At 43.7% G+C, this 27,484-nt stretch overlaps 2 protein-coding genes across 2 annotated transcripts in view; one reads left to right on the top strand and one right to left on the bottom strand.

Moving 5' to 3' along the window:
* Window positions 1–1,268: 1,268 nt before the first annotated feature.
* swsap1 (SWIM-type zinc finger 7 associated protein 1) lies at window positions 1,269–4,584 on the bottom strand. The gene is made up of 2 exons (XM_067972839.1): window positions 4,066–4,584; window positions 1,269–1,664 (listed from the first exon to the last, which is right to left on the bottom strand). Exons 1-2 carry the CDS (start codon window positions 4,564–4,566, stop codon window positions 1,359–1,361), a joined length of 807 nt encoding a protein of 268 aa, XP_067828940.1. The 5' UTR covers window positions 4,567–4,584; the 3' UTR covers window positions 1,269–1,358.
* A 5,688-nt stretch (window positions 4,585–10,272) lies between these two features.
* The window catches only part of prkcsh (PRKCSH beta subunit of glucosidase II), a 52,416-nt gene continuing 35,204 nt past the window's right edge, over window positions 10,273–27,484 (top strand). The window contains exons 1-6 of the mRNA XM_067973070.1: window positions 10,273–10,622; window positions 15,951–16,067; window positions 17,708–17,803; window positions 20,726–20,783; window positions 22,369–22,486; window positions 23,663–23,792. Coding sequence (XP_067829171.1) covers window positions 10,508–10,622; window positions 15,951–16,067; window positions 17,708–17,803; window positions 20,726–20,783; window positions 22,369–22,486; window positions 23,663–23,792 — 634 coding nt within the window. The 5' untranslated portion in view covers window positions 10,273–10,507. The remainder of the gene's footprint in view (window positions 10,623–15,950; window positions 16,068–17,707; window positions 17,804–20,725; window positions 20,784–22,368; window positions 22,487–23,662; window positions 23,793–27,484) is intronic.

The following is a 27,484-nucleotide window of genomic DNA, read 5'->3' as shown; positions in this document are numbered from 1 at the left end:
TAATGATTCGATTATGTTGTCTCGCGACACTTATCAATAAACACGTTTCTTCTAATATTTACTTCTCACTAATTTAAATCAAGCTCCTCTGGTCCTACTTTCTTGGCTTGCTGTGAAGTGTTAATCTGGATTTACCTTCTTGACACCATTTAATATTTTCCCTCCCTAAGTTGGGGTCCCTCCCCCCACCCCAGCTAAACAACAGAACACGGGCTTCTTTAATTTTTCCTCAGTCAACTTAAATTTTCAACACTGAATGTTGGAGGCCTCCCTGACATGGAAAGGTGACCTTATGAAAATGTTCAAGATCCTAAAGGGTATTGACAAGGTAAATGTCAATGTGTTTAACAGAGCCATAGATTCTACAACTTAGTCGCAGAAGGGTATCAGCCTTGGCTCAGTAGGTAGTATTCTCACCTCTGAGTTAGAAAGTCATGGGTTCAAGCCCTACTCTAGAGACTCAACCATGTAATCTGGGCACTGTCGGAGGTGCCGCCTTTCAGATGTAGATGTCAAACCAAGGCCCCGCCTACCCTCTCAGGTGGTGTAAAAGATCCCAAAGCACCATTCAAAGAAGAGCAGGGGAGTTTGTCCCAGTGTCCTGGTGAACATTTATCCCTCAACCAACACCTAAAATAGACTATCTGTTCATTTAGCTCATTGTTTGTGGGGCATTGCTGTGCACAAATTGGCTGCTGCAGACTCTTTTCCAATTCTCTCTTGACTTGGCTGTACATTCAGCCCCCGCTGCCTCCCTTAGCAGTCCCTCCTCTACGATCACTATCTTATGCATAAAGTAATTAAATCTAAACATTCTTTAGAAAGAAATTAAGAAAGAACTTGCATTTATATAGCGCCTTTTACAACCTCAGGACATCCCAAAGTGCTTTACAGCCAATGAAGTACTTTTGAAGCGTAGTCACTGTTGTAATGTAAGGAAACATGGCAGCCGATTTGTGCACAGCAAGATCCCACAAACAGCAAGGTCCCACAAACAGCAATGTGATGATAATGACCAGATAATCTGTTTTTAGTGATGTTGGTTGAGGCATAAATATTGGCCAGGACTCCAGGGAGGACTCCCCTTGCTCTTCTTCAAAATTGTGCCATGGGATCTTTTATTTCCACCTGAGAGGGCAGATTTAACATTTCATCCTGAAAGACGGCACCCCCGACAGTGCAGTGTTTGGAGTAACATGCCAAGTAGAGCAGTGGAGACAAAGTCATTAGGTACATTGACAATGCAGTTGGACACTAGACAGTGAAAGTTAGAGTAATAGAAGGGTGAGCTTTAATGAGCCAAAAGGCCTTTTCTCCTGCTTGAATATTCTTACGTACTTATGAAAGTATATTGTTAATTAGTTGGATGTTCCTTCCTCTACACCCCATACGTCCTGTGACTCTCCACTTTCCTTCTCTCTTGTTACGCGATGGATTCCTGTCACATTATCAGCTTCACAAAGCAGCTCCCACGTACAATCGTCCACGCTTTGCGGTGTACATGTCCCTTCGGGCTCGTTTATCACCAATCCGGAAAAAGAAATAAGGTAACTCTGAGCTCCGTCCGGTTTATACAGCTGCTCCTTCACCACACACTTCACTGGGAAATAGCGCTCGATTATATGCAGGCCGTGATCGGCCGCAGTCTCCTCCTGAGTTAGCGTCTAAAGAGTTAAAAATGAAAGGAACACATCAGTCTGTGTGTGTGTTAACACGAAAACAGCAGTAAGCAAGGGTTTCCCTCGTGGTTCAGTGAGGAAGTGTATCATATTGAGCCATACAGACCAGCAAAGGACCAGGTTCAATCTCTGGTTTGTGCTGAATTAGATGAGCTCAGGTACAGAGGCTCCTACGCCTCCCCCCATTTCCCCAGGGTTTGACAGGGGATTGAATTTGGCCAGAGTTCCTACTCATGGTCAGTGTCCAACATATTTGCTGGAAACTGCATGTCTAGAGTGAAGTGGATCAAGCTCATTGTAACACACTCCAGGGGTTAACTAAATAGCTTGTTCGGCCACTGCAGAAGGCATCAAGAATCAACCTCGTCATGTGGACTGGAGTCACGTGTAGGGCTGTATGGTTCCCCCACTTCCCTAAAGGACATTACAATAACAACAACTTGCATTTACATCACGCCTTTAATTTAGTAAAACGTCCCAAGGCGTTTCACAGGAGCGTTACCAAACAAAATTTGACACCAAGCCACATAAGCAGATATTAGGACAGGTGACGGTCACAGAGGTAGGTTTTAAGGAGTGTCTTAAAGAAGGAGAGAGAGGTAGAGAGGTTTAGGGAGGGAATTCCAGAGCTTAGGGCCTAGGCAGCTGAAGGCACGGCCACCAATGGTGGAGCGATGAAAATCGGGGGATGTGCAAAAGGCCAGGAATTGGAGGAGCGCAGAGATCTTGGAGGGTTGTAGGGCTGGAGGAGGTTACAGAGATAGGGAGGGGCGAGGCCATGGAGGGATTTGTAAACAAGGATGAGAATTTTAAAATCGAGGCGTTGCTGGACCGGGAGGTAATGTAGGTCAGCGAGCACAGAGGGTGATGGGGGAACAGGACTTGGTGCGAGTTAGTGTTGTTGAGTTTTTACAACAGCACTACTAGTCATTTTTTTCCTGGTGCTAGATTCATTAAAGACTGGCTCACTTGCTTATAATGGGAGTTGAACTCACAACCTCCAGATCGTTAGTCCAGTACCATCATACCATCATACCCTGACGCAAGGTCATCGACCTGAAACATTAACTCTGTTTCTCTCTCCACAGATGCTGCGTGTAGTCCAGCATTTTCTGTTTTTAGATCATACCCTAAATTGTGTCCTGAGTTATCTAATACTTTGTCCTAGCTACTAATAGGAACAGGCCATTCAGCCCCTCGAGCCTGTTCCGCCATTTAGTTAGATCATGGTGTGGATTTATGGATCAGAAACTGAACTGAAATAACTACTGTACATAGTTTGAAGATGTTCTTTGCAATTTTTAATTTGCACTATGGGTAGGTAGAGGTTTTTAATCATCATTCCCACTGATGATCTGTACCTCACCTCCATTTACCTGCCTTTGCTCCATATCCCTTGATACCCTTACCTAACAAAAATCTATCGCTCACAAGTCTGGAAAATTTCAATTTGCCCAGCATCCACCATCTTTTGGGGGAGATAAGGGGCAGCAGGATTTCGACCCGATGATCTGGAGGCATCAGTTATTGAAGTTTTCAATGAATTGGCATCAGCTGCAAAGCAAAGACTCCAGCTTCGATCCCACCTCCCCCCGCCCATAAACCCACCTCTAGGCTGACACACCAATGCAGTACTGAGGGAGTGCTGCACTGTCGAAGGTGCCTTCTTTCGGATGAGACATTAAACCGAGGCCCCGTCTGCCCTCTCAGGTGGACGTAAAAGTTTCCACGGCACTATTTTGAAGAAGTGCAGGGTGAGTTTCTCCTGGTGTCCTGGCCAATATTTATCCCTGAACCAACATCACTAAAAACAGATTATCTCATTGCTGTTTGTGGGATCTTGCCATGCGCAAATTAGTTTCCTACATTGCAAATGACTACACTTCAGAAAGTACTTAATTTGGGACGTCCTGAGGTCGTGAAAGGTGCTATATAAATGCAAGATATTTCTTTCTGTCTTACTAATTCTGCTCACATTGTTACAACTCTTTTATCCTCCAATTCTATTCTCTTCCTTATTCTTTATTTTTAAAAAATTCTAACTGTGGCTTTACTCGTTTTCTATCAATAATATCCTCTTTTCCACATATTCCCATTTTCTTTTATTAAGTTTAAAAGATTTCCTTAACCTGTTGTTCCAACTCCCTGCTCCCACTGTCCAGAAGGCCAATGTAAAAATGGTCATTTGATTGCCTGCAACCAACTTTCCCCCCGCCCCCCACTCTTGTTTTGGAGTTGACAAACTTTGAAGGGAAAGTTTTAAAAGAAAGGATTAGGATGGGGAAAGACCAGAATTAACAAACAATAATAAAAATAAAAACTATTAGAATAAAATGCAACGTGAAATCGTTAGAGTTTGGCGGTGAGATGTTATTTTTTTTTTCACCTTCAGTGTTACAATGACCTGACACCCTGCGCTGGTTCGCAGCTTCTCGGTGACCCAGGCAGCGCTGTCCCGGAGCAGGGCGGCGATCAGCGCCGCCTGGCGACCCGTGTCCTGCCGCAGGTAATCGTCCAGCCCGTCCAGCAGGATGAGGGAGGGCAGGCAGCCCGGGCTCTCATGCAAAGACGCCACCGCCTGCAGCAGCTCCTCCGCCGACCTGGGGTAGGCGAACTGGATCCTCTTCAGGCTCAGCGGGTCCAGGCTGAGCAGAGGGGCGGGCAGCGCCTGGATGGGGCTGGGGGCCAGGAAGAGCACACGCCTCCCTTCTTGGGCAGCGGCTGTGGCTGCTGCCAGGAAGAGGAGGGAGGTTTTCCCGCAGGAATTCTCCCCCAGCAGCAGGCAGGCGGCCAGATCCGTTGAATCCCAATTGCTAGTCACATCTGCCCTGGTATCTCCATCACTGAAAGATCTGAAGACCTGCAGCAAAGTCCCAGCCATCCTCATTCAAACTGACTCGCATTCACTTCCTGGTTCAGAAGTAGCAATTTCCCGCGGATATTTGAAAACAAATGTCTCCCCTTTCACCCCTCCCCCCTTCATATAAAGTACAAAAGCAAGGAAGTTATGCTTTATAAATCACTGGTTGTGCCCAAGCCGGAATATTGCTCCACAGATGCATTTAAGAGCACAAGGGAGAAGGATGTGCTGATAGAGTTGGATGAAGTAAAGAAAGACTTGCATTTATATAGCACCTTTCATGATCCCAGGACATCCCAAAGCGCTTTACAGCCAATGAAGTGCTTTTGAAGTGTAGTCGCTGTTGTAGGAAATGCAGCAGCCAATTTGCGCACAGCAAGCTCCCACAAACAGCAATGTGATGATGACCAGATAACCTGTTCTCGTGATGTTAATTGAGGGATAAATATTGGCCAGGACACCAGGGAGAACTCCCCTGCTTTTCTACAAAATAGTACCATGGGATCATTTCCAACTACCTGAGGCCTCAGTTTAACATCTCATCTGAAAGACAGCACCCTCCAACAGCACAGCACTCCCTCAGTACTGTAGTATCAGCCTAGATTTTGTGTTCAAGTCTCTGTGAGTGGGACTTGGTGAGGAGCTAGTGGAGCATAAACACTGATATAGACCTGTTTGGCTGAATGGCCTGTTTCTGTGCTGTAAATTCTATGAATTGTGTCCAATTCTGGGCAACGCACTTTAGAGAAAGATGTCAAGGCTTTGGAGAGGGTGCAGAGGAGATTTACTAGAATTGTACCAGGGATGAGGGACTGCAGTTATGTGGAGAGACTAGAGAAGCTGGGATTGTTCTCCTTCGAGCAGAGAATGTTAAGGGGAGATTTAAAAGAAGTGTTCAAACTTGTGAGAGGTTTCGATCGAGTAAATAAGGAGAAACTGTTTCCACTGGTGGGAGGGTCGGTAACCAGAGGATGAGATTTAAGATAATTGGCAAAAGAACCGGGGGGGGGGGGGGAGATACAGAGAATTTTTTTTAACGCAGCGAAATGTTATGATCTGGAATGCGCTGCCTGAAAGGGCGGTGGAAGCAGATTCAATAGTAACTTTCAAAAGAGAATTGGATAAATACTTGAAAAGGAAAAAATTGCAGGGTTATGGGGAAAGAGCAGGGGAGTGGGACTAATTGGATAGGTTTTTCAAAGAGCACAAGCTTGACAGGCTGAATGGCCTCCTGTAAGATTCTATAAAGCCGAATCGTTTACTTAGAGGCGCAGCTGCTCAACATTTGGTGACGTTTCTCCATAACCAAGTTCACTTTCTCTCATCTCGCCTGTGGCCAATGCAGAGCAGCAATCAACGAAGCCAATAGGACATTGAACGACACGGCCAAAACAGTAGGGTACAAGCCAGAGGAAGTTGTGATCAAAGTGTACACCGGTCTTTGATCAGGCCACACCTTGAGTGCTGGGAGCTGTTCTGGTCGCTGAGAAACGTGTGGGACATTCAAGATCTGGGAGGCAGAGTGAGGCTCCTCCTTAACGTAAAAGAAAAAAGAAAAAAATGAAAGTTGCTGGATTGCTGTAAAATCAGGGGAGGGACCCCGTCTCTCCTACCTGGTTTGGCTGACACATGACTCTTAATGCCCTCTGAAGTGGTCTGCCAAGCTACTCACTTACGGAACCAATCCCTTCTCAGGGTAACTAGGGATGGGCAATACATGTGCTCTTGCAGCATCGCCCACATCCCAAGAGTGGATAAAAATATTTTAAAATTATAATAAAGTTTTTTTCTTTTTATCTTTGTTGGTGTCACTCCCAATCATGATCCACAACTCCCATATGTTAGAGGGGAAGGGTATCCAGCAGCTTAAACTACCCATGGCAATGTCCACTGCTGTCATGACACTACAGATCAGGACCTTTACATTACAGAGTAATGTAAACAACAGCAGTCCTGAGCATTTGCCATAAACAGCACCTTTGCAATGTGAAGGATTAAATGAATTTTAAAAAATGACATTTCCTTGATGGCTCATGCATCACGTGATGTGGTGCTGAGTCGTCCAAATCAGGAACATCGTCCAAGATCCTTTTCTGTGCAGAGTTAGCAGATTTTATGGGCCAATTGTGTTAGCACCGCGATCATAGAATCATACAGGACAGAAGGAGGCCATTCAGCCCATCCTGCCTGTGCCGGCTCTTCCTAAGGCCTATCCAATTAGCCCCACTCCCCTGCTCTTTCCCCGTAGCCCCGCAAATTTTTCCCCTTCAAGTATTTATCCAATTCTCTTTTGAAAGTTACTATTGAATCTGCTTCCACCACCCTTTTAGGCAGTGCATTCCAGATCATAACAACTCACTGTGTAAAAAAATATTTCCTCATGTCGCCTCTGCTTCTTTTCCCAGTCGTCTTGGGACAGGCAGGGGGAAAACTGTTGGATGGGATAAACTTTGTCAATAGTAATAATAAAACAAATTTGGGAATGATGTCAGGAAGTTTTCCTTCCTACAAAGAGGGATCGACACATGGTATGGACTTTGGGGTGTGGGAGTAGAGGTAAAAATCCAGAGATCATTTAGGAAGAGCTGGATGCAATGATGGGGGATGGTGGGATCTTTTTGGTTAGATGAGTTAATATGGATTGAATGGCCTCCCTCATCTGTATTTGTCTTGTGATGCTGTGAATTGAACCCAATTCAACAAGAGTATTACATAGAATTACGTAGAATATACAGCACTGAAACAGGCCATTTGATCCATGCCGGTGTTTATGCTCCACACGAGCTTCCTCCCACACTTTTTCATCAAACCCTATCAGCATATTGTTCTATTCATTTCTCTCTCATGTGTTTATCGAGCTTCCCCTTAAATGCATCTATGGTCGTCGCTTAGAGGAGATGTGTGTGGGAATTGGATGGAAAATTATGGCACTGGGTTTTGAATAGGACCGGTATATTTGGTCAGGTCAAGATACTGCATTGAGATTTTAAAAAAAGATACAGTTTCAACCATGGAAATGATTTTTGACTGTGAGAAACATGGAAAGATGGAACACTGTGCTGATGAAATGGTCTGCACCCTTGGTGTCGACCTGTTTTTCTCTTCTACCAGGCTCCAGGGCCACTGGACCTTGCTCCCCTTTTCAACATTTCATGCTTCCCTGTCTCCCCGCCATACCCTCCCCCCATCACCCCTTTAACTATTCACACACTCCCTGTATCTCATATGTGCCTTTTATGTCTTTGATTCCTCTCATTGTGCCTCCTATTCTCTCATGCTAATATCACACCAGCCAAAACCAGGGGCCATAAATATAAGTCACCAATAAATCCAATAGAGAATTCAGGAGAAACTTCTTTACCCAAAGAGTGGTAAGAACGTGGAACTCGCTACCACAAGGAGTAGTTGAGGCGAATAGCATAGATGCATTTAAGGGGAAGCTAGATAAGTACATGAGGGAGAAAGGAATAGAAGGTTATGCTGATAGGGTGAGATGAAGAGGGGTTGGACGAGGTTCGTGTGGAGCATAAACGCCGGCATAGACCTGTTGGGCTGAATGGCCTGTTTCTGTGCTGTGGATTCTATGTCATTCTATGTAATTTAACCATCTCCTACTCTCCACTTAAGCACTTTACAAGTCATTCTATTTCTTTGCCTGTGTGTGCGGTTGTATTGTTTTTTTTCCTCTCTTCCCCTTGTTCTGTTCCTTTCTAAATGCTGTTCATCTGTAATATCTTCCAGTTCTGATGAAGGGTCCATACCCAAAATATCTTGTCTGTTTTCTCCACAGATGCTCCCTGACCTGCTGCTTTAGTTTTTAAAATTAGGTAATGTTGCTTCACTGAAAATAAATGAGACTTGAGCCCTTTAAGGTCACCTCCAGCTCATGTCCACTGAATGATGTGCTTATTTTTGTTTTGGTCAACATTGGTCCTGAAACACATGGAGACCCAACACCGTGCACAAGAGCTTTAAAACCAATCTACTGAGAAAACTATGTAAGCTAAGTTTGCCTGTTATGGAGTCTCTTCATATAGGGGCACGTCACTTTTTAAAAATTCGTTCATGGGATGTGGGCGTCGCTGGCGAGGCCGGCATTTATTGCCCATCCCTAATTGCCCTTGAGAAGGTGGTGGTGAGCTGCCTTCTTGAACCGTTGCAGTCCGTGTGGTGAAGGTTCTCCCACAGTGCTGTTAGGAAGGGAGTTCTAGGATTTTGACTCAGCGATGATGAAGGAACGGCGATATATTTCCAAGTCGGGATGGTGTGTGACTTGGAGGGGAACGTGCAGGTGGTGCTGTTCCCATGTGCCTGCTGCTCTTGTCCTTCTAGGTGGTAGAGGTCGCGGGTTTGGGAGGTGCTGTCGAAGAAGCCTTGTCGAATTGCTGCAGTGCATCCTGTGGATGGTACACACCATCTTAGGTAAGCCCTGCGAGCAAGTTGGCAAGAACTGGGGCTTAAAACAAAGATGTGCTTTTGCATAGTGCCTTAACGTGCCTCTCAGATATATATCAAATTGTTTCACAATCAATTACTTTGAAATGCAATGACTACTGTTATGTATGCAAAAGCAGTAGTTATATTGTGCACAGCAAAACCTCACAAAAGCAATGAAAGTCTTGCATTTATATAGCACATTTCAAGTCCTTAGGATGTCCTAAAGTGCTTCAGGCGCAATGAATTACTTTTGAAGAGTCGGCTTTCTTTCAAATGATACATTAAAATGAGATCCTGTGTGGATGTAAAAGATCCTGTTGTACTTTTTTGAAGAGCAGGGGAGATCTCCCAGTGTTCTGGCCAACATTTATCCCTCGAGCATCATCACCAAACATGTATTAATTGGCTATTCGGCTCATTGCTGTTTGTGGGCTCTTGCTGTATGCAAATTGGCTGCCGTGTTTGTCGACATAACAGCATTGACCACATTTGAAAAAGTAATTCATTGGCTGCGAAGCTCTTTGGGACACCCTGAGAATGTGAAAGGTGCTGTATACATGCAAGTTCTTTTTTTTTCAAAGTAAAAGTATCTCAATCTTTGGCTCTTTTCCCTAAAGATCAAAAAATAACATTACATCCAACCCCCCTTTCCCCGAACACTCTTATCCCTTAACATCTCTAACCCACATCCCCGAACAACCCACAACCCTTTCCCTAACCCCCTCTCCCCATAACCCCCCTTCTTTTAAACCCCCACTTTCCCCTAAAATCCTTCCCCTAAAGCCCTTTCCCCCAAAACCCTTCCCCTAATACCTTTCCCCTAAACCCCCTTCTTCTAAAACCCTCTTTCACCTAAACCCCCTTTCCCCCTAAAATCCTTCCCCTAACCCTCTTTCCCCATTGCCTCTTTCCCCTAAACCCCTTCTTCTAAAACCCCCTTTCCCCCTAATAACCCCTCCCCCAAAACCCCCATCCCCTAAACACCCCCTCCCCCAAAACCCCCATCCCCTAAACACCCCCTCCCCCAAAACCCCCATCCCCTAAACACCCCCTCCCCCAAAACCCCCCATCCCCAAAACACCCTCTCCCCTAAAACCCCCCATCCCCAAAACACCCTCTCCCCTAAAACCCCTTCCAACGAATTCCCCATTGCACCAATCCCTCCCAGAGGGAGGGGACACAATTCCCAGAATGGATTGGGGCCGCGCGCATGCGTGTGCGCGCGGGGGGAGGGGGAGCGGAACGGCCTGGACTTCCCGTCCAATCAGACGGCGTTATTGGCTGAGCTGACGCGTCACCCGGAGGCAGGGAGGGGGCTGTGAGGTGGAGGGCCGCGCGGCGCTGGAGCTGAGGGGGCCGCTCCGTTTAATTTTATTTGTTTTTAAAGTTTAAAATCCGGTCCGGTTTGTTGTTTATATATATATATTTCCCCCCCCCTTTCCCTTCTCATCCTCCCTCACGAACCTCTCCCTTCATTGCCCGTGTGTTGGTGCAGCTCCGCCCGGCCGCTCTCGCCCGCTCGCTGATCCGGATGGCGGTTGCTGCGTCCGCGCTCGCGGCCCTGGCCCTGGCCCTGGGCCTGTTGCTGCTCGCGCTCGGCACAAGCGCCGTGGAGGTCAAGCGGCCCCGCGGGGTCTCTCTGTCCAGTGAGTAAAAGGTGGAGGGGAGGTGTGCAATGCAATGCAATGCAAATAATGCAAGGGTGTGTAGGGCCTGCATTACTGCCCGCTTTAGTGACTAATGCAACAAGTGTAGATTCTTTTTTTTAAAGAGGTGCAATGCTGTGGAATAATATTGGAATGCAATGCATTACTTACCAGTTTTAGCACTTTTAGACGTACAATGTAATAAAATATTGGAATGCAACATTGCAGTGGTGTAGGACCCTGCATTACTTGAGTTTTAGCATCTGTGCAACACATCTCAGAGATACAGTGCATTAAAATATTGGAATGCAACAACGCAGTGGGGAAGGGCCTTGCATTGCTACTAGTTTTAGTTACTGGAACACATCTGAGATACAGTGCAAATAATGCAATAAAAGAACAGTGGAATGCAACTTTATAGTGGTGTAGAGCCCTGCATTATTGCTAGTTTCAGCAACTGTGCAACTCATCTCTTTGAGATCTAATACAATAAAATATTTAAATGCAATGATGCAGTAGTATAAGGCCCAGTATTCCAACCAGCTTCAGCAACAAGTATATATCTCCTTAAAGACTGAAAGTATTATTTTGAATGTAATGCTAGGCTACAGCAGCTCCATGCCTCTGTAATATCGCCAACTTTAGGTATAGTGTAGTGGTTATGATCCAGCACTAGCAACCTCGGTCATTAGTTGAAATCCCCACTCTGGTGAGTTGTGAAACTGAATGAAGAAAAGAAAATGACCATTTGAAAAGCCAGGTGGTTACGAATGTCCTGCTACCCCTACCTTCATACCCTGTGAAGTGGCCTAGCACTCAGTTGTAAAGACAATTACTAGAAAGCAACCCACTCAAGGGCAATGAAGGATGGGTAATAAATGTAGACTTGGTGGCATTACTCTGAACCTAAGAACATAACAAAAAAAACTAATAGTTCTCTTTTTAAGAAAAAACCTGCTCGTTTAGAACTTTAAAATGTGCCCTATCCAATGGCCAGGGCTACTGGTGCCAAATAAACTTATTAATGAGGATTGGGATGTGATGTACATTGAGGAAGGGAGAACGAGGATGGGAACCAAACGTGTGGTTGAAGCAGAGGGTTTTTGAAAGCAGGCAGGGAGGTTGCACGGTGAAGGGAACTGGGTGGCAAGTTCCAGAGAGCAGACACTTAGTCACTGAACGAGGAGCTGCTAATGGTGGAGAGGAAGGGATGATCTATTTTAATGCATCTTACTCTGAAAAGTAAGGAACTGGGGAAAAAATTGAATAGGGACGGCAGCATGCCCGAACAATGCACACCTTCCATAGAATATGTGCAACCTGCCTTATCGGAGAGAGCACACAGTTTATTCTTTTCAGGAAATAATCTGCAGCGCTCTAGGTGCTTAAATGGATTTGTAATAGATGTGGTTCTTGTTGATTGTAAATCATGTTTCTGATATGTTAAGGATTCTATCTGGCTGTTTTGAATAGGGTTCTGAAATGTGATCTGGACATCGGCCCTGTTTTTGCAGCAGAAGTTTGTTTTTCTACTTCATCCTGTCTTGTGACCTGACGGCATTAGTAATTTTCAGAAGTCAAGCCAAGATCCCACCCCGTGCTTCACCCATGTCCTTTTCTTAGCTCGGCTTTGAACTTGGTAAAAGGTGCTAATGCCAGAATTTTCCTTTGAATGGGCAGCTATGAAGCTGCCCCAGAAAGTTACGTCAAAGTGTATAGTTTTATTGTTAAAAAGAAAGAGGCGTACTTTACTTGCAATGGGTACGGTGCCCCAATGTCTGTAGTTTAAAGTTTTCACTTTGTATTTAAAGTCCTTAATGGTTTTGTCCCTCCTCACCTCTGTAACCTCCTACAATCCTTCCCACCGAAACTCTTAGTTTCTTTGACTCCTGCCTCTTGTGCATTTCTCCTCCCCTCTTCATCCCTCCGTTGGTGGCTGTGTCTTCAGTTGTGTTGGCTCAATATGCTGGAATTCCCTTTCACCTTGCCACCTTTTCTCTTCCTTCAAAACTCACCTCTTTGCCAAGTTTTTGATCACCCCATCTATCTCTTTGGCTAGGCATCTAATTTTTTCCTTGTGCCTCTGTGAAGCACTGTAGGGTATTTTTGTGTGTTAAAGGTGCTACATAAATGCACTTTGTTATTGGCGTTTGTTAAGGGAGGAATGTTGGCCAAGATGCTGGAGAGGGTCTCCCTGTGCTTCACATAGCACCATGGGATCTTTATCGTCAACAGAACTACAGGAAACAGGTATTAGGGCCCTTGCTTTAATGTCACATCCAAAGAGTGACACCGTTAGTAATGCAGCACTTCCTCGTAATACATCGACTCGGACTAGTTTATGTGCTCAAGCCCCGGACTGAGATTTGAATCCGTGACTTTCGGAGTCAGAGACAAGAGTGCTGCAAACAGTGGAAGTTGATGTGTACAGCCCTGGGAATTTTTGCACTTGCCTTGTGTAGTGTGATTAGCTGCCTGAGCCTTGCGGGAAGATGTACGTGTTTGGACGTTGGGCAAGACAAGATCAAGCTCAGCTGTAATAACATTTATTTAGTACCTTTAACGTTGGGTGCCAGTAACATGTTTGAGGACCTTAGTGATGGAGAGGTTAGATATAGGGTGGTAGAGAGGACAGGGCAATTGAGGATGGGCTGTTTACAGAGGGGAAAGTGATAGCAGTTTTGCAAGGGAGGAGGGGGAGCAGTGCCCAACTAAAGGGACGAGTTGATAATGTCACCAAGCATTGGCCAAGGAAAGGTAGTTGAGTGGCTAGGAGCTGGTTCAGTGATAGCACTCTCGCCTCTAAGTCAGAAGATCATGGGTTCATTTCCTATTCCAGAAACTTGAGCACAAAATCCAGACTGACACTTCACAGCAGTACTGAGGGAGGTGCCGTCCTTTGGATGAGACGTTAAATCGAGGTCCCGAATGCCCCTTCGGATGGATGCAAAAGATCCCATGGAACTATTCGAAGAAGAGCAGGGGAGTTCTCCTGATGTCCTGGCTAATATTTATCCTGCAACCTAAATCAGTAAAACTGATTATCTGGTCATTATCTCATTGCTGTTTGTGGGACCTTGCTGTGTGTTAATTGGCTCACACATTTCCCTACATTGCAGCAGTGACTACACTTCAAAAGTATAGTCCCCACCACTTATGCCGTCCACGCTTATCACAGGTAGCCGTCTATATTAAACAAATAGCACTAACCGTTTGCCAGTGCCATAGGAGTCAATGACAAAGGTGCCACTTATAGCGTGTTGGCTATTTCAGACAGTTCAATAGCTTGTTCAATAAATTTGCACCTTGTTAATCCCCTATATTTGCCTATTTATGCATGTGAAGCGCTAATGGAATGCATACCCTTTAAGTACTGCAGTTGTGAAATCTGCCCTTTGTCCTGGTAATTGGATTCCAGCAGAGAAGGAAACAAGTTCCAACAAGGCTTCCCTTCATTAAAGGCATCAAAATAGAACAGTAAAGGGGGAGGGTAAAAGATAGAAGCGCAAAATACATTTGGGGGGAAGCTAGGTAAGTACATTAGGGAGAAAAGAATAGAAGGATGTATTGATAGGGTGAGATGAAGTAAATAGAACGGGATATGATGCTCGACTCATCGATCGACAGTTCCGACGGGCCACAGCGAAAAATCGCGTAGACCTCCTCAGAAGACGAACACGGGACGCAACCAACAGAGTATCCTTCGTCGTCCAGTACTTCCCCGGAGCGGAGAAACTACGCCATGTTCTCCGCAGCCTTCAACATGTCATCAATGATGACGAACACCTCGCTATGGCCATCCCCACACCTCCACTACTCGCCTTTAAACAGCCACCCAACCTCAAACAAACCATCGTTCGCAGCAAATTACCCAGCCTTCAGGAGAACAGCGTCCACGACACCACACAACCCTGCCACGGTAAACTCTGCAAGACATGCCAGATCATCGACACAGATACCACCATCACACGAGAGGACACCACCCACCAGGTGCACGGTTCATACTCCTGTGACTCGGCCAACGTTGTCTACCTCATACGTTGCAGGAAAGGATGCCCCAGAGCATGGTACATTGGCGAGACCATGCAGACGCTGCGACAACGGATGAACGGACACCGCGCAACAATCGCCAAACAGGAGGGTTCTCTCCCTGTCGGGGAACACTTCAGCAGTCATGGACATTCAGCCACCGACCTTCGGGTAAGCATACTCCAAGGCGGCCTTCGAGACACACGACAACGCAAAATCGTCGAGCAGAAATTGATAGCCAAGTTCCGCACCCATGAGGACGGCCTCAACCGGGATCTTGGGTTCATGTCACACTACACGTTACCCCACCAGCAAACAAATGTTATCTGTTTTTAATATAACGGGTCATTGACTGTCTTCCTTTTTTTTTGGGGGGTTGTATATTCAGTGGCCTTTTAGATGACACCTTTCTGTCTGCTCACTGTGATTGCCTTGGCAACGGGCAGTAATCACCAGGCATTGTTATGTGATCTTAAAATGCGAAGGATTCGAAATTGTCATTTCCACACCGCCTGGGGAAGGGGAAAGCCCCCGAAAGCTTGTGGGATTAAAAATAAAATCGTTGGACTATAACTTGGTGTTGTAAAATTGTTTACAGAAGTAAATAGAGTGAGAGGTGGTTCATGTGGAGCATAAACACCAGCATAGACCGATCGGTTGGGCCGAATGGCCTGCTTCTGTGCTGTAAATTCCGTGTAACAATTGAGATGGGCCGTGAATTCACAGGCTGCCATTTAATGCGTAGTACCTGAATATTATTTGATTTCAGCCCTGAGCTGAATTCCATGGCTGTTGTTGAGAATATTAGCTAGCTTCAGTTGTGATAGAAATGGAATGAGGCGTAAAACTGGAGATTGGTGTACAGTACAGTCTATTATGGTTTAACCGTCAATCGCTTATAGGGGGCAAATTGCATTAACACCAACGCACCCGTTATAAGTGGTGGGGACTGTATTTACAACAGGTAGTTGCATTTATATAGCGCCTTTAATGTAGTAAAACGTCCCAAGGAGCTTCACATTTAATTGGCTGTTAAGCGCTTTGGGACATCCTGAGAGTGAGAAGCGCGATATAAACGCAGGTTCTTTCTTTTAGTGTATTGGCACTTGGTTGGCTCGCACGAAGAATGCCAGTTGGAACCATCCTCCAATAGCAATGCTCTGAGAACAGTGAAAAAAAATGCAGGGGGCGGGTGGTGGTGGTGGTGGTGGGAAGACACAATTTAAAAATAATTAATATTTTTTTAAAAATCTGTACATTCCTAATTTATACCAATAAATCTTATCCCTTTCCTTGTAGATCGACACTTCTATGAGGAGACCAAACCATTTACATGTTTAGATGGCTCCAAAACTATTCCATTTGATGAGGTGAACGATGACTACTGTGATTGCAAGGATGGCTCGGATGAACCAGGTTAGAGCAGTAGATCTTTTGGAGGCTTACAACAGTACTTTTATTTTGAATTAAGGAAGTTCAAATTGAGAGGTAAACTACAGTCATATATCTGTGCTTATTCCACTTTGCCTCTTAAGTTATTCTCAGATCCAGGCATTGCTATTATAAAATGACCGTTGAATCTTAAGCACAACTAATCAACTTAATTTGGTGATTGTTTCTATTCAAAAATCAAATCTGCTTCCAGCCATTGTGTCGCTGTGTGTTCGCACTCAATATTGTACCCTCTTGTTGCCCCAAATTGTATTTTGTCGTGATAGTTCAAAAGTCAAGAAGTTATACACTATTTTAGCTGAAATTTTGGTGAAATTATTTCAACTCGTTAACGCTTAGTTAATTTCTTCAACATTAATCCTAATCTGAAAATTTCCAGTGTAAGGTGCAAAACTAAACGTTCAAATGTTTCTAGTGTTGAGGAACTACAGAACTGGACAGAAGTGCTGATTTCTCCTGAATGATGCAAATTAAATTTGCATGTGACAAAGTAAATGTCAGGAGGAGGGCAACCTCTTGTGCTTCTTTACAGCTGTATGCTGGAGACTGGGTGATGGAGTAGGTTAGCACACTATCCTTCATAATCTATTTTTATTCCTAGTTATAACTCAAGCTCGTGTAACATCGATCTGTGATTTTCCCCCCCATGTCTCACATGGGTGATTTCCCAATCTAAAAAGCACAAAAGACAAGTCACACTTTTCTGTTTAGCTCAAAAGAGCATGTGGTTTGCTTAAAAAGAAAAGGCCCAGTAGGTAAAGCTGTCAGTGGTCGTATTACTTTCTTCCCCAGCTTACTATATATTCCTACAAATAACATTTATATAACGTAATAAATGCATATAGAGTTCAAGAATTTTCTGAAAGCAAATACAGAAGTTATCAATACAGTTACCCTTTACATGTTGGCATATATTTATCAGCTTTTGCTTCCACAGACCCGTCTCAGCAACCACAAGCCACACTTTCTGCACCATTCCTGGAGCCGCCTCTTCTCGCCTTTCTTTACCACGCTAACTGTGCCCTTTAATGTTGCTCTTATTATCTCTCCAGATGTGATATTTTCCCCCTCCTGGCTTTTTGGGGGTCCTATCCATGTAACCTTTGATTCCCTGTACATGTCAATCTCACTGACGCGAATCCGTGTTCCCCAATATCGGGGCTATCCCCATGAGCAATGCCACAGAAGATGAGTTAGTTTTTCTATACCGACATCAGCCACCTTCTACCCTACGTCACAGCATGCACCTCTTTCGGACTGTCCCAGCTGGCACTTCTTTCTGACTGTGCTCTGCTCTGCATCGACCACCCCCCTGTTCCGCCATTGGTGGCAGATCCCGCCATTGGTGGCAGATCCCGCCATCACCCCCTATGCTCTAGAAGTGTCTTTTGAAATCCCTTTGCCTCGCTATGTCTGGCAGCCACCTTCAAAAACCTCAATGTATCTCTTTGATCATGCCTTCGGTCACCTCCACTAACTACTGTACTGAGAGGAACTATATCTAACTCGTGCTGATTACCTGCTTTCCCTTTGTGCAGCACTGTGGGAAGGTTTGCTATACAGTGAAAGTTGTTGCAATGTTTGACTTTATCTTTTTTTGCTAGGAACATCTGCCTGTCCAAATGGTAGCTTCCACTGCACTAATGCTGGCCACAGACCTCGGTACATTCCATCTTCCCGTGTGAATGATGGCATTTGTGGTAAGAGCTCTTGTGCAATGGTATTACAATATGATCGGCTGCAACTTGATCTCTAACGAATGGGCTAGTCTGACTGTATGGAATAAGGATTTGGCGCTCTGCTTTTAATTTTTTTAACTGGGGTTTAATATAATCTATAAAATGAAACAAAATATTTATTTTTATATTATTCCAATGCTTTTTTTAAGTAAGGCTGTCCCTCCATTGTAACTTCTGTAGCACTAAGTGCAGCTGCCAGGGCAACCTGCCTGGTTCCAGGCAACCTAGAAAATGATCCAGTCTGGGAAGAAAATGTTCACTTCTAGGTTCTGGCAGTACAGTCTTTTGCAAATTTGGCCTCTTTTAGGTTACTACCAACAGAATCATAGCCTGCAAACCTTAGGATGAACCAATTACAGGGACTCCATATTGGTGGGGAGCGATTCTAGGTTTAGTTGAATGTGGATTCCTGTGATCCAGATGTGTCCAAAGGTTTCGAACAAAGTATGACCATTGGTGATTATTCTTTATTCAGCAAAGGCACTTGAGACCCATGTTCTTGGCCCAGCCCAGCCTACTTGGGTTTCCCTTCATCACATGCTCTTTGGGTGGAGGAATCTATGAATCTTGCTTGTTTCAGCATTTTTTAAATGTGATTTCATAGCTCACATTGCCAATACCCGCAATTTTGTTATTGGACCAGCTGTTGCCATTTGAGAATTAATAGTTCATGCTTTTTGACTTTACTGTTATGGTTTGCTCTCCACTTGGACTATTAGGATTATCAGGTTTTCACTTAAACGGCACATGCCTTATTTTCCATGATGCAAAGTTGCATGGCAAAACCTTAGCAGTGATAGCTCAAAGTTTACCATCAATGGAACCACACAAGACTGTTTCTGTCCATTTTAAGTAGTGTAGGAGTATGTTGCAAGGCTGAGACATTACCCAGAGAGCTTTGGTAACTATAAAACTGCTGTTTTGTCACAGCATAATCAAACCCCTCGATTGCAATTCATCATTTCATGCTGGTGCTGATATACATAAAGCAATAATAATGGAGGATAATTGAGTTACATAGATTTCCACTCTTGTCATTGAAAAGGATGTTAACTGCATCGTGGTTTATGTGTACAAAGTATGTACCTCTGTCAAGATATTTTGTTGAGGATCAGAATAAATGTTCGTTTGGTGCAGTGACTTTTCTCCTTCCTTGTCTGGATTTATTTAGTTACCAATATAAGAAATATAAGAAAAGAGTAACTTAAGCTAATATGTTTTGATGGTATACCAATATGTTTTTTGTAATTCTTTGTAAGCTGTTTCCACTAACAACACCATCCATGCTTCACTCTAATGTATTGTCATTCAAAATGCTCAGGCAAAGACACAACTCATGTTCAGGAGGATAAAATCTATAATTATTACTGGATGTTTTCAGGTCAAATAGAAAATTTCACACACCAACCATTATGCTTTACTAAAATCCTAGTGAGATCCAAGTTCTTCTGTGACGTGGGATGTAGACAATCATTCTTTCATTGTGCTAGCTGTGATGATTCGCTCAGATTAGCGGCAGTCGGGTGCCAGTTGGTATGGTTGTAGATGGTTCTTGCTGCTGAGTGGCTGTTTGAATTTTGTTTTTTTAGCTTTGAAGAAAGTGGTTCAAGTCAGGTTGCTATCCATAAAGCCTCTGGCCTCTAGTGGGCAGAGTACCACCTGGTGTGGCACTAAGCCGTGCAGATAGTAAGGCCCTCGTTTTTTTTTCTTAACTGCCCAGAGTTAGCTAATCTCTGCCAAGCCAGTAGTTGGGCACTGCAGTTGGAATCAGTGTTCCTAGAGTGGAAAGCAACTAAGCATTCCCACTCCTGATTGCTTTTCAGTGCTGTTGGTACCTGACCAACCTTTCACCAGTCAGGGTTAACATTTTCAAGGAAGGAGGATGAGAAAACAAATTCCATACTCCACATGTGAGATACCAATTACCCGGTCGCGATATTGGTCACATATACAGTTTAAATGTATTCTATAGTACTGTACAATGGAAATCATAATAGATGGCCGAAAGGTGAAACTGGTAGCTCGTAGTTTCTTCTAAATAAGGGGAACTGTAGTCCATTGAAGTGTACTAATACAGTAATGCCAAGTTGAGCTATCAGCTGCAAAAACCCTGAGTGTAGCTGCATTCAGGCTGTCGGTGGAGCTGAGTGATAGCAGGGTGATGCCCGCTTTAACATTGAAAAAGCTAAACGCTGCCACAGCTTGACTGAACTGTGACAAACTACCCCTTTTAATATTGAGATAACTAATTTATTAATGTTTTGGCTTCTCATTATTCAGATCAAAACTATTTGATTAAATGACCAGATGTTCACACATCTAGTGCCAAGTTAGGTTGCTACCGCTTGTGTAGATTTATTTCTGCCCACTTGCCGTTCCATTTTAAACTTCATTGTTTGCCTCTGTTCTTCCTTTCGAATTCCCTCACAGGCGATCTCCTCCGAGCCAGCTACTGGGCACTGCTTCCTGCTTCCCCATCCCAATTACAGGCGGTGGTATCTATTTCTACTTGTGGCATAGCCAAACAAATTTACCATTAGGGTCGAGTTAACTTCTCCTGGAATTGCGCTTTTGTCCGAAGCTATAGATTTTACTGGTTTGTGTGGCTCAGTAACTCACCGTGTTACCCAGCTGAGAGCTGAGCCATGAGTGGAATGTGGATTTGGGCCATACCTGATCTTAATGTATGAACAACCCTTTTCAGAACTGGAAAAATTGCCACCAGGCTTATGAGGCTTTATTGTATTTGATGCATCTTCACTAGTAAATTGTGGATGACTTGACTTAAATTCCCATAGTTGCTGAGCGCTCCTAATCATTGTTTTGTTTAGAACACTATTCTTAATGCATAAGTACAGTGTTCCTTTCTTGTCATCATTGTAGATTGCTGTGATACTACAGATGAGTACAACAGTGGTGCTGTATGTGAAAATGCCTGCAAGTAAGTAGACCATGTTGATCTGTCACTGTCAGTAACTGCATAAGAGACACATTTTATGATGGACTATCCGAATGCTGCATTTATCGTAGCAAATGGAGGTCAAGTTAGGCACAACATTGGACAAAAGGCACTTTCCATTGTCATGATAAATCAGCCAAACTGTAAATTTTCAGCTGGTACAAATAAGAGTGGCCTCAAGACCAGGTTCCCTGCTGATGATTCAGACGCCTACCTGTATAAACTCCTAACTGATTTTTTTTTTCCCCTTGCCCCTCCCACTAGTTGCTGCATCTCTGCAAATGCTGGCCGTTGTCGGTTCCCACCACTGCAACACTTAAATTTTGTGCACGTGATAATATGCTAAAGAGAACTGAAGGCTTCTGAAAAACGTCGTTATTTAAATTTAGGCTTATTTTGGGAGGTGCTTTAGATTTTACTCTGGCACAGGAAGCTCCAACAGAAATTATGTTTCCATCAGAGAAGGAGACACCCCAGTCTGCTGGCCGCTGTATGATATCACTGATGGGGAGTATCCTGGATTAGCCCAATAATTGCAAAGAAGTCCTTGACTTCAGACTGGCTCTTGGGCCTCATGGTGATGGGACGGAGTGGCTTGGCATGTCCTGACCTGGCGAGTCTCTGTGGAGGTCAGAACATTGTCAATTTATAAACAAAACCCAAACATGATTTTTCAAAGCATATTTCTTTTTTTCAATATAAAAAGGAGTGCTTTCAACAAAGGGCACTCGCTCCCGGTATTTCTCCCCACTCCCCTTTTACCAATTTTGAACAAACCTAACCTGATCTTCCTTCCTTTTTAAATTAGCTGACTTTCCATAGTCTCTTTAATTTCTGGCATAATATCTGATATGCTCATTTGCACAGGTAACACACCAACATGCCCACTGGAGAGAGTCAGTAATTTGAATGTTAAGCTGTTCCCTGTTCACATGTTTGTACTTTTCTGCCAGTTTTGTCCCCTCCTTTCCTGAAGGTGTTGATTCCTCGTTTGGAGCACAGTTCCCTGCACGCCAGGCATCTTGGGTACCATACCCTTGGGCTAATACTTTTTGGGTCTTGACGATGAGTGTTGGTAGGCTATTCAACTGTGATGAACATCACAGCTGTGCTTAATTCTGCCCTTGTGTATGCCTAATGGCTTGCTGAATAGGGACCTGGCTGTCTGTTTTCTCTCCACCCTAACTCAGTGACATTGCAGTCAATTATAGCACCCCTGCTGTTCCCTTGGCTGAGATTAACTAAATGCAGACCATCTCTCCTGAAAGATTGTACCTCCAACATTGCAACGCTCCCTCAGAACTACACTGGAGTGTCGGCCTAGACTTTTGTGCTCAAGTCTCTGGAGACCATCGGAAAACTCATGGAACCAATAGGGGCATCACTATAGAAACTGATAGAAACTCCAGTCAAATTTTAGAGAAGTTGAACTACTGCCCTTTAGGTATGTTAACTCAGTAACTTTCTTATGGCCTGTCTCTGAGCATTGTAATCAAAGCAGTTAGATTGCTGGCCTATGTGTCCCAGGAGCTGAAGTAATTTTTGTGCCCTTTTTTGAACAAAACAGGGAACAAGGACGCAAAGAGAAAGAAACTTTGCAGAAAATGGCAGAAGTTGCAAAAGAAGGATTTAAACTGAAACAGCAGCTCATCGAAGAAGCAAAGAAAAGCAGAGAAGATAAACAGGTTTGCTCTTATTCTGCATTAAAGTTCTTTATAAGTGAGTGGAGAAATCTTTGACCTTTTGGGCCTTGAGAGGCAAGTGGGTGTTGAAGTACTACCAAGTTGTTGAGTTCTTAATTAAATAACCAGCTCTGAGCACAGTAAATGTCCAATTTGCAACTGCACAATTTTAAAAGAAGGCTGCACGTGTGCATGCCAAGTTTGCTTTCATATTCAAAATAATATCCCTCATAAGCACTTTTGACTCACTGGAAATAGTCATAAATCATTATAACCTTTCTCGAGGCATGTGTGTGTGATTGCAGTTTAGAAAGATTTTAATAGTGCTTTGCTTTCTTCCTCTTCCCTCCCCAACTCCAGTGTATAGGTGAGTTGAGGAAGCTTTCCTGTGGATTTTCATTTTTAAATTTTCTTCTCCCACTTAACTCCTGAGGATGATAACTCACAATGGGTGTTGGCAGCTCTCAGGTGCCTCATTCAACTGGTCTTTCTTCATTCAAAGTTATACTGTATCAGAGAAAGAATTATCTTTGCCATTTTTCTAAGGGTTGATGGGCTATATGGCCTTTTTTCAGCCATGACTTTTCTTAGACGGTGATATGTAATCCAAATAATGAGCTTCATGGAGGGAGGGAGATAATGTCCTTGATCCTGGCTTGATGTGGCATTAAAAAAATACTTGCATTTATATAGTGAATCTCTCATCCTTCGGATATTCCAAGTGCCTCACGGCTACCGAATTACTTCTGAAGTGCAGTCACTTATGTGGGCAAATACAACAGCCACTTTGTGCACAGCAAGATCTCATACACAGCAATGAGGTAATAACCAGTTAATCTGGTTTGGTGATGTTGAATGAAGGATGAATGTTGGCCTGGGCACCAGGAGAGCTCCCTGCTCCTCTTCAGATCGTGATTTGGGATCTTTTGCAATCACCTTAACATGTCTTCAAAAAGGTGTAGGGCACATTATAAAAGCAAAGTCAAAGGAGCATTGCTGTCCCTGCTGTACCTGCGTGGGTGTGGCATTAACACCGACTCACGATTGCCAAAAGTGGGTACTTGTTCCATTGCCGAGCAGTGACATCACTTGACTTTGGTGAAACAAAACTCACCAAATAAAAATATAATGTGCACATTACAAAAATGTAAGTGTGCTTGATTTCTTGTGTTTCCGCAGCTAAAGCTTGCAGAGCTACAGAAGAACAAGGGTACCTGGGAAGAACGGGTTGAATCACTGAAAGCAGTAAAGGAAGCTGCAGAGAAGCCTGAACAGGCAGCAAAACAAATTCATAAGAAAGCGTGGGATGGTAATATCTCCCATTTTGGTTACGATATTTTTGATGGGTTTATCAAATGAATGTGACTAAGAAAACTCCATTAATGATAGTTATGCATTAAGTAATGGGGAGCATGATATTGGACTGTTGTATACCTCCAGAAAAGTTAGACCTGCAAAATGTGATTGGTCAAAGTTTTCCCCCCTCTTTGCCCCCCTAGTTTTCTTCTCCTCTTCCCTTCATGAGGGATGGGGTATGGTTCCACAGGCACACGTCAATATATCACCCAAGTGGCTATTTTTCTTGCTTGCATATAGTGACAGCTCTATTCCTGGCCAGAATGGAGATGATTGGGTAATTCCCCCCTCAATCATGCCTGGAGACCGCACTGCTGTAAGTGACTGGGATTGATTCTATGTGCATAATTTGTATTATGTAACTATCCTCCACTCACTGCATTTTGCTGGAGAAATAACCCTGCTTTTATCAGGAAACGTTGCTGTAGTTTCGGTTGAGTTCTGTTTGCTGTAGTTCATACAGCTTTGCTGTGAGTCCTCTTGCAAGTCCGGCCCTGCCTCCAACTCATTGGCTGATACAGTGGTGTCAGTACTTAGTACTTATGTCGACCTGGTCAGTGAGCATAGCTGGGCTGATGTGCGTCACTTCCAAGCGTGATCCTGCCCTGACCCAATATCCACATACATGCACTTCCAGCAGGGCCCACTGGATTGCAATAGGGATCCCTAGTGGTTTTAAAATTTTCTTTCCTGATCCAGAAATGCTGAGATCAACTGTACCTTCACTGCTAACCTGGCTGAGATGAGTTTGGACTTTGGAAATCAAATCTCTTACCTTCTGGTCTTTTAAGGCTAAGCTACCCTGGGCTTACCATCTGAGCCTGGTTGTACTTTTTTAAAGCATTTATTTATTTTTGAATGGTTGTATTCAATCTTGCGCACCTCTCAAATACGAGGAGTAGGATTGTCTAATTTGCCTGAGGTAATAGGCTAGGTAGTTCTTGTAACGATCTACGTGATTCTCAACAGTCTATAACTACAAAGATTATCTGTTTCAATTGTTTTAAATGTTTACACTTCATTACATATGTCCCAATGAACAAGTTAAATGGAAAGCTGTCCAAACGTGCAAACATCTGGATGCACTTGCAAGCCTACTTGCAACAATAATTTGCTAGATCTGCCCATGTCTCGATTGGTTTGAAGCCCTGAACAATTTTGCAAATGTATTAGAAGTCTTGTGTATGGTGCACACTTCCTGAAGTAACACTTCCCTAAGTAACACTTCCCTCAACTTTTCTGTCACATTTCGCAGTTACACTTAATCATAATGAGATGTATTATAAATGGCCCCAAGCATATTCAAATCTAACCAAGTTTCTTCCACTTACATCTGGTTTGTTGATTCTAATACATGAACACGTAGAGAAGTTAGGAAACACTTCTTCACGCAAAGGGTGGTAGTAGTGTGGAATGCTCCCACAAAAAGCAGTAGATGCTAGCTCAATTAATAATTTTAAATCTTGAGATCGACGGGTTTTTAATAGCCAAGGGCATTATGGGATATGGAGCCAAGGCGGGTAAATGGAGTTAAGATACAGATCGGCCATGATCTCATTGAATGATGTAACAGGCTGAAGGGGCTGAATGGCCTACCCCTGTTCCTATGTTCCTCCTGGCCCTGACTCCCACAGTCACCATTAAATGCACATTGGCCAGGAAAGTGCCGATCCTCAAGATCATTTGTGCAACGGTAAGGCAAATGACAACGTTAAAGCCTATCAACAAATCTAACTTGGGTTAGTAAAATATTTCTACATGCCTGAATTTAATTTTCAATGCTGCTTTCAAATTCTACTTAAAAATATATACTTACCATTTTAATTATTAGCAGCTAGTTATTCATCATTTCACAAGGTTCCAATTATTACTCAGGATTGTTAATTCTTCAGAGGCAATGAAACACACCAATAGTGTGACAAACTTGGCCTTGCCATTGACCTCCTCAGCTCCACCACCATGGCAACTCTTCACAGATTTTCCCCACGAGCGATGCCAGAGGCTATCACTCAACTAATTTGTGGCACTGCTCAGAACTTTTTCTTAACTAGCTCAGCAGCACCATGCACAGGAGCTTTCCAGCATTACTGTTTTATGAAGTGCTGTCTTTGTATTTGATGTTTGTGTAGATTTCAAAATTAAGATTAAGCATTTGAGTATTTGCGATTGTTTTACACAAGTTGAAGTCAGAATTAAGTTTGATATTCAATGGATATGCCATATCTGGTTTCACTTTTGTAAAATTTGAGTGATTCCATTTGCAGTGAATAGAAACACAAAAATTAGTGGAAAAACGACACATTTCTGGAGGGTGGTTTTCCTAAACTAGTCAGCCTTATCCCTTCTCTCCTGTTGCAAAGATGTGATTCTGTAGATTTCAGCAGCCCTCCAGTACTTGGCCCATGGTGCTGTTCTTCATCCGTAATCCTAGGCAGGATAGTTGACAATGGGAGGGCATTGCAGCAGGGCTTGAACCTTTCCTTGCACAGCATATGTGCACAGACACTCTTCAGCAAGGGTCACTGGTTAGCAATCAGGTGTAGATAATTTCTGTCCCCTTCCTAGCCCAAATCACTATTACCAATTGTAGCACCTCAACGATTGCCCCAGTTGAGATTAGCTAACTCATCACAGACCAGGAATTGAACCTGGGACCTCTGGTCTGCCTGATCTAGTAGTATATTAGGTGCTGCCATTGAGGGAGCACAAATATTTTATAAACATGTTCTGAAGGGCCCAGTATGCTCGAGTGTTTTTGTGTACAAATTGAGAACACTATTGTTTTTAAACCAAAATGTGAATGTTCCCTGCAGTTTCTCAGCAAAATGGCCTATCTCTGCTTTCCCTGCTGGGGGACATTGAGCGCAAATTGTGACCTCCCCCCATTTCCCTTGGATGAAAATTCCCTCCCCTCTGGAATACAATGCAGTGCTAAGTATGTGCAAAAATATCTGCCTGTGCTTCAAAACAGCTGATGCATTCTTGAACGTCCTGGTTTTGTTCTCCCCAATTCCTTCCCTTCCTCTGCTGAAGACATAAATACTTTTGGGGGTAGGGTTCCACAAGCAGTGATTATCCTGTAGTACCTTGCCCAATCGATAGATGTGTGGACCTTGATGGTGAGTATTAGCAGTCTGTTCCACTGTGGAGGGCATCACAGCTAAGGACAATCCTGTTGTGATGCAAGTATTCTCTCAGTAGCAGTCATGAGTGAGCATTTTTTTTCCCTGTCTCACAAACCCAGTGGTCAGTTGTCTCTTGTGCAATCAACCAACTCAGCATAGATAGGGCATTGAATCTGGGACTTTCCTTGTTTGTATGCTGCTCATTGGAAATGCTCACTGAGCCACTGGGGGGAGCAGTCAGCTGAAATTACTTATCAGAACTCCAGATACATTATATTTCTATCCAGACGGTGGTGCTAAACTCAACTGTTTGCCCCTCTGACACAATATTACCTTGCAAAATATTATCTTCCCCTCTTTTTATCATTGATAAAAAAAATCAGTGCATTTGTGAATTTGGCTAACAGTTGTCACCTCTGCCTTCACAGAATATTGAAAATGAGTTCAGTACAGTTACATAATCTTGTGCCTTACTGCTTATCTTTAGAGATTGATGTTCAGCTCTGTCCTGTTATCTGTG

This window comes from Heptranchias perlo, chromosome 37 (assembly GCF_035084215.1).
Source record: "Heptranchias perlo isolate sHepPer1 chromosome 37, sHepPer1.hap1, whole genome shotgun sequence".
NCBI classification, from domain to species: domain Eukaryota; kingdom Metazoa; phylum Chordata; class Chondrichthyes; order Hexanchiformes; family Hexanchidae; genus Heptranchias; species Heptranchias perlo.
The sequence above is the reverse complement of the archived record's forward strand: the minus strand, read 5'-3'. Positions and strand labels throughout refer to the sequence as shown.

Coding starts and splice junctions, on each gene's coding strand:
- swsap1 (XM_067972839.1), bottom strand. CDS start 4,566: ATGAGGATGGCTGGGACTTTGCTGCAGGTCTTCAGATCTTTCAGTGAT. Junction 1,665..4,065: donor AGGTCATTGTAACACTGAAG/GTGAAAAAAAAA, acceptor TTAACTCTTTAG/ACGCTAACTCAGGAGGAGAC.